Below are 6981 nucleotides of genomic sequence, written 5' to 3'. Positions count from 1 at the left end.
TCAAGCGGGACAAAAAAGGAACCCATAAAGGAAATCACTTACAAACGCTAGCCAGAACAGCATCGGAGAAGCCCACGACCTAGGTAAAGTAGCACAATAAAGCCACAAGTACATTTGTACAATGAATCCATAGGTACATTCCTCGACCTGACTACCTCCACCATTGGTGGCAGTAGCCCTAAAGCCCGCAAACATTTGAACCCAGGGAACACTTGGGCTCTATGGGGAGGGCTACAAATGTAACAACCCGGTCAGTCATTTCATGAGTTACCCCTCTGTTTCCCCCATTTATGCTTCTTATTTCCTTGTTCAGTTGTATTTTGTATTATCGGTTTGGTTGTCTCGGGTTCGTAGAGGTTTTGGTAAGGTTTGAGACACTTAGTCTCTTTTGAGTGAGCTTAAGTTGGAAAAGTCAACCATATATTGACTTATATGTTAAAGGGATCGGATGTGAGTTCCGATGGTTCGGATAGCTTCGGGAGTTGATTTGTGACTTAGGAGCATGATCGGAATGTGTTTTGGAGGTCCAGAGTGGATTTAGGTTTGAATTGGCAAAATTGAAATTTTGACGTTTTCCGGTTGATCAGTGAGATTTTGATATAGGGTTGAAATGGAATTATAAAAGTTGCAGTAGGCCTGTTGTGACATTTGGGATGTGTATGCAAAATTTTAGGTCATTCAGACGTGGTTTGATAGACTTTTTGATCGAAAGAGGAATTTAGAAGATTTTGGAATTCTTAGGCTTGAATCCGATGCAAATTTGGTGTTTTGATATTTTTTTGAGCGTTCCGAAGGTTGGAATGAGTTTGAATGATGTTATGGGATATGTTGGAATGTTTGGTTGAGGTTTTGGGGGCCTCGGGTGAGTTTCAGGTGGTTAAACGGACCATTTCATGTTGAAAGAGATTGCAGAAACATCTGCTCTAGTGTTGCAGACAGCAGTGCTTTGCGTTCACGAGTGGACCCTCGCATTCGCGAAGGGCTAGAATGTGAGGCTGAAAGTTTGGCCTTCACGTTCGTGAGGGAGGTCCCGCATTCACGAACGGTTGGGGTCATCAAGTTATGCGTTCGTGAGAGGGGAGACGCATTCGCGATGGGTTGGGAAGCCGAGCATTCGCGTTCGCGAGAGGGAAGACGCATTCGCGAAGAAGGAAAATTGGTCAACTCAAATTTGTGCTTTGCGAAGGCGAGGCTTTGACCGCGTTCGCGATGAAGGATTTTTAAGTGCTGGGCAGAATATTTAAAAGACCCATTTCCACATTTTGGGTCTAAGTTCCTCCATTTTTGGGCGATTTTGAAGCTTTTTGAAGAGGATATAATAGGGAATCAAGGGGGAACACTTGGAGGTAAGATTTATGGACTTAATACTCAATCCTAATGTGATTTCTACCTAATTAATCATGGAAATTGTTGAATTTAAGCATAAATATTGAAGAACTAAGGCTTGTAATTGGAGACCTAAAATTAGGGATTTGAGGGATCATTTGTGGTTGGATTTTGGTGATTTTGATATGAATGAACTCAGTGAGTGATAAGGAGTCTATTGATGTAATTTTTATCGGATTTCGAGACGTGGGCCCGGGGGTCAGGTTTGGCCAATTTCGGAATTTGTGTTGTAATTTGATTTCTTTCGAGTGAGCTTTGTTCCCTTAGCATATTTTGATGGATTTGCACTGATTCTGGTTAGATTTGGAGCAACCGGAGGCCGATTCGAGAGGCAAAGGCATCGCAGGTTAGAGTTCGGACCGGATAGAGGTGAGTAATGATTGTAAATGTTATCCTGAGGGTATGAAACCCCAAATTTCACACCGTTGTGCTATATTAAGGTGATGCACACGCTAGATGATGAGCGTGGAGTCTTGCACCATTGGGGATTGTGACTTAGTCCATCTCGAATGACTGTTTTACTGCGTATTTGATTGAAAACTATTTGCTATCATCATATTTTGGGCTGAATGACATATTTGGGCCTCGTGCCAACTATTTGGACCCTTAGGGGATTTTTACTGCTATTTCCTCACTGTTTTAATTTTATATTTGTGCTCAGTCATGCTATATTATATTGTTTTCATAACTCAGTCATGTTTACTCGGTTTTAACATTTTAACTGATATTTTGGGTTGAGCATCATGTTTTACTGTGCCCGAGTGGCTTTTAGAGATTTCTGACTGAGTAGGGCCGAGGTCTTATATTGTGAGAATTATTATGGGATCGGATTGCACGTCGCAGCAGTGTTGTACTGATTATGATTATTAGGTTGAGGGCCTGAGTTGTACGCCACAAGGTAGCTTGATTTAAGGCTGAGAGCCTATTGATTATGCCACGAGATGGCTTGATATTGCGCTTGGGTCGTAAGGGGCCTCTCCCGGAGTCTGTACACCTCCAATGAGCACGGGTACCCATTGTGATATGAAATATAGCCCGAGGGGCTGGTGTTGTTCTATGTTATTGTCCAAGGGGCTGATTCTGTTGACATTGTGCCCGAGAGGAGAATTTTATGTGTTTATCTTTTCTCGCTACTTTTTATTTACTTGTTTAGCTATTAAAAAGGTGATTTAAAGAAGCTTATACTGAACTAAGGTATTTTTATAAGATTTCACTGATTTATTGCATTTTATTGGTTTTACACTGCCTCTTTATAGCATGTTGTTGTGTTTTACGTGATTTCTTATCGCTCAATCTTTATTTATTGTTATTACTCACTGAGTTGGAGTACTAACTTTACTCTCTACACTCTGTGTGTAGATTTAGGAGCTTCAGGTCCCGCCAGTGAGGGTTGATTGCTCCCAGCAGGCTATTCGGAGTCCACTAGGTAGTTGCTCGGCGTTCGCAACCCAGTGTTCTCCCTCCCATCTTACTTTTTATTTCTAATTTTGTAATAGACTATATAAACTCTTTCAGACTCTTAGACATATGTTAGATGCTCATGGCTAGTGACACCCTGATATCGGGCTGTGTTGGTTTCCGCAAATTGTACAAGTTTACTGTTATTTTGGGATTATTAGCATGTTAATGACTTAATTTGTGTTACCTTAATTGTTTAAAATGAATTGGGTGTTGTGTCGGCTGGCCTTGTCTTCACAAGAGGCACCATCACGACCGGGTCTGGGTTTAGGGTCGCGACAACAAAGAACTACCAAGACTTGAGGCCTTTAAGGCCCATTTTTACAAATAGGCCAAGTAAAAACAACTGAAAACTCACAAGCAAAGCTGACTGGCTGAAACGATATCTTCCTAAGTCGGGCACAATCCCAAAAGATGCCACTTTAAGGAATATTTCCACTCCTAAAAATCATAATACAATCTACAAAAATGGGATTGTAGATTCCTCCCTGACTTTGTTGCCTCCAAATCGAGTATCCTTACACAAAAGGAGAATATCTCCCTTTTGGAAAGGGATCCCTTGTCAGCACAATCCCATTCTAAATTGGCCCACAGGTTTACGAAAGGCCATTTTAGAAAGCATGCGCCTGTGCAACACACAACCTGCCCACATCTCTTCCCCAATCTTGCCTCTTCCACTGGAAGTAATCAAGTGTATGTTCCTAACCCAATAACTAATACTATCAATGAGGTGACACCCCCTATTAATCCCTCAAGATTAATTGCAGAAGGCAAATCGTCCCACATGAAACCCAAAGAAGAGATAGGTTATAACGCTTCTCCCTCCCTTTCCTTTACATCAAGCCACACCAAGATTCCCATTCACTCTGATCTTTCGGATGGAAAACAACAACCCCCTTCCCAAACACAGGCCACAACACCATTAACATCTACATCACCCCAATTCCTCCAAAGCTCATGCTGGAGTCATGGATGGAAATGGCACTCCAAGGACATACCCAGAACCTACAAATGATGGTAGGTTCTGTACCGATGGAAATAACTATCCAGAACCCCAGGTACCTAGCTTGGCTGGCCACGCAGCTTCTCTACCAAGGTCTAGCAAACTTTGGTCACCAGTTGTGGACATCCACCTTACTCCAAGCCCAATACATGGGGAACCAGCAACCCTTATCTATGGAGGAAATCAATAGGCTCATGGGTCAGCTTTGCAAGACCATGCCCTTATTCTTCCTCATGAACATGGAGAATCCAATCCCATATCCAAACTTCCAACTCTAGCCACCAATAGTTCAAGTTCCACAACCACTATCCGAACCACTCTCACCCACCGATCTGCTGAGTAGAGGCACCATCATGGTATTAGACTTACTTAGGGAGTCCAATGTGGACCTGGATAACATGTTAGTAAAATAATGGATGCCAAATACAAAGGCATTCCTCATGTAAGAACCCCTAGAGATAGAGTTCCAAGAGCAGTTAGGAGAAATGTTTATTGCTCTGTGCCCCAAAACTCTCATAAGTTGCAAACTCGAACTCTGAGTGCACTCATTTCTAAACTCAAAAAACTCAACAGTGACTCTGGCCTCCTAGTGGGTATATTGAAGCAGACCCTAGTGAGCAAGGTGAAGGGAATCAAAAGGAAGGCTCCAACACAAAATCCCATGTTAATGAATTTCATAATATAGAATGGTCGAGGGGGGGCAATAGTGCCGAGTTCCGTAGGCATTGTTCATCCATGGTTAAGCTCCATAACCATACCATGTTAGTCTTGCTAGAGACTAGAAAGGCTGACCGCAAACACCTCATAACTAAGCTCAAGTTTGATGCCTAATTCCAATCCCCTGCTGTTGGACAGTCTGGTGGGATTGTCTTTATGTGGAAAGATAATCTGGTTAAGGAAGAGGAAGTATCCACTACTCCACAGGGGTTGCATGTGATAGTCAAGGTACTCACCTCCTCCAGTAAATGGCTTTTTTCTGCTATATATGCTAGTAACTGTATTAATAATAGAAATAACCTCTGGAACACACTAGAGGATCTGGCTTCTATCTACGGGGTAGTTGGCTTGTTGGGGTGGATTTCAATGAACTACTAAAAGCCACGGATAAGTTTGGGGGTAATACCTTGAACACTAATAGAAGCAACAAACTCTGGAGATGTTTGAACAGTTGCAAATTAGTTGATTTAGGTTTTAAGGGCTTAAAATATACTTGGTCTAATAAAAGATACTCCAATAAGCAAGACCTAATCCTAGAAAGACTTGATAGGTGCTTTTCTACTGATGACTGGATAGAAGAGTTTCCTGAATCAACTGTTACCCATCTTCCTAGGACCCACTCTAATCACTATCCTCTTCTTTTAAGTTTAATTCAGCAAAGTCTGACCAGGGCCAACAAGCCTTTTAGGTTTGAATCAATGTAGCAACCATCCGGACTTCCTTCCTCTTGTGTAAGATAGCTTTTCAGCCAATACTAATATCTTGAAAGCTACCTCTATTTTTACTAATAGGGTGGCTGATTGGAATATGCATGTGTTTGGAAATATTTTTTATAAGAAAAGGCACATCCTTGCTAGACTTTCTGTCATCCATAAGCCTAATGCTTACCCCTTTAGTACCTTCTTTCAGGAGCTTGAAGCAAAGCTGCAACAAGATTTCTCTGTCATCCTTAGGAGTGAAGAAGATTTCTGGAAACTTAAATCCAGAGTTAATTGGTTAAGTGAGGGAGATGCTAACACTAAATTTTTCCATATATCCATACTTAACAGAAGAAGGAGAAATAGGATCATATCTTTAGAAGACGAGGTAGGGACCAACATTCAGGATCCAAATGACATTAAAAACACAATCCTTAACTACGTCACCACGATCTATACCACGGAACATCATAGCTCAATGAACAAGAGCCATATTAGTGATAGTGACAATGTTCTAACTACTAGGGAGCAGAGCACCATTAACTCCACTGTTAGGCTCTATAAGATCAAGTGTCCATTATTCTCCTTCAAGCCCTGGAAAGCTCATGGCCTTGATGTCCTTCACCCTTTCTTCTACTAGAAGTACTGGCACATAGTTTCTGGCAAGAAAATCCAATTCTGCCACACTGTCTTTTCCACTTGTATTATCCCTCATGAAATAAACAAAACTAACCTCTTCCTCATCCTAAAATGCCCGAATACCACAATACTAAAAAACATCAGGTCAATTGGTATGTGTAACATAATGTATAAGCTGATCAATAAGATCATTATCAACAAAATCAAACCTTTGCTTCAGAACATTATTGGCCCTACCCAAGCTAGCTTTTTAGCTAATAGAAGAGCTACTGATAATGCCATTGTGGTCCAAGAGTACATTACCCACTCCCAAAATATGAAAAGTAAGAATGACAATATGATCCTAAAAGTAACTTAGAAAAGGCTTTTGATATGTTATAATGGTCTTTCATTAGAGAATCCCTTCTCTTCTTCAACTTCCCCTCTAAACTAACTACCTAATCATGTCATGTCTTACAACAAGCTCCATCTCCATCCTTGTCAATGGTACCCAGATTCCTTACTTCAAACCCAGTAGAGACATTAGGTAGGGGGATCCCATGTCACCTTATTTGTTAATCATATGCATGGAAAGGCTTTCCAGAATTATTGACAATGCTATAACTGATAAGGATTGGTTCCCTATCAGCATCAGCGGGGAAGGACATAGAATCTCTCACTTGTTTTTTGTTGATGACCTCACTATGTTTGCCAGAGCTAATATGAGAAATTGTGATATAATCTTATCCATCTTGGGTAATTTTAATGCTACATTTGGGCAAAAAGTCATCTAAAGTGATTTTTTCTTCAAACTGCCAAGAAGAGTGTGCCACAACTAGTAGTGCCATTTTAAGTATCAAAAGTTCTAGAGACTTTGGGAAATACTTGGGTTCCCCATCTTAAATAGAAGGTCTAGAAATAATGACTTCCAATTCATCATAGACAACCTCAATAGTAGAATGGCAGGGTGGAAAACCAAGTTCATGTACATGGCTGGACGAACAACTCTGGCAAAATCTTGCCTTAGTAGCATTCCAAACCATGAAAGGCAGTACATCTAGTTACCCTCCCAAAGTACCAACCAAATTAATAAAATACAAA

General features: G+C 41.0%; 1 protein-coding gene across 1 annotated transcript; it reads left to right on the top strand.

Moving 5' to 3' along the window:
- Positions 1 to 3812: 3812 nt before the first annotated feature.
- LOC142176378 (uncharacterized) lies at positions 3813 to 5902 on the top strand. Its single transcript, XM_075243820.1, has 3 exons — positions 3813 to 3902; positions 4703 to 4792; positions 5474 to 5902. Exons 1-3 carry the CDS (start codon positions 3813 to 3815, stop codon positions 5900 to 5902), a joined length of 609 nt encoding a protein of 202 aa, XP_075099921.1.
- The last annotated feature ends 1079 nt before the right edge of the window (positions 5903 to 6981 follow it).

This window comes from Nicotiana tabacum, chromosome 3, assembly GCF_000715075.1.
Source record: "Nicotiana tabacum cultivar K326 chromosome 3, ASM71507v2, whole genome shotgun sequence".
Taxonomy (NCBI): domain Eukaryota; kingdom Viridiplantae; phylum Streptophyta; class Magnoliopsida; order Solanales; family Solanaceae; genus Nicotiana; species Nicotiana tabacum.
This window is presented reverse-complemented; position numbering and strand designations above follow the sequence as displayed.

Excerpts from the sequence above, each read along its gene's own strand:
- LOC142176378 (XM_075243820.1), top strand. The coding sequence starts at position 3,813 with ATGGATGGAAATGGCACTCCAAGGACATACCCAGAACCTACAAATGAT. Across the intron at positions 3,903-4,702 it reads ATAACTATCCAGAACCCCAG|TCTGGTGGGATTGTCTTTAT; the intron begins GTACCTAGCTTG and ends GCTGTTGGACAG. Across the intron at positions 4,793-5,473 it reads GGTTGCATGTGATAGTCAAG|GAGCTTGAAGCAAAGCTGCA; the intron begins GTACTCACCTCC and ends ACCTTCTTTCAG.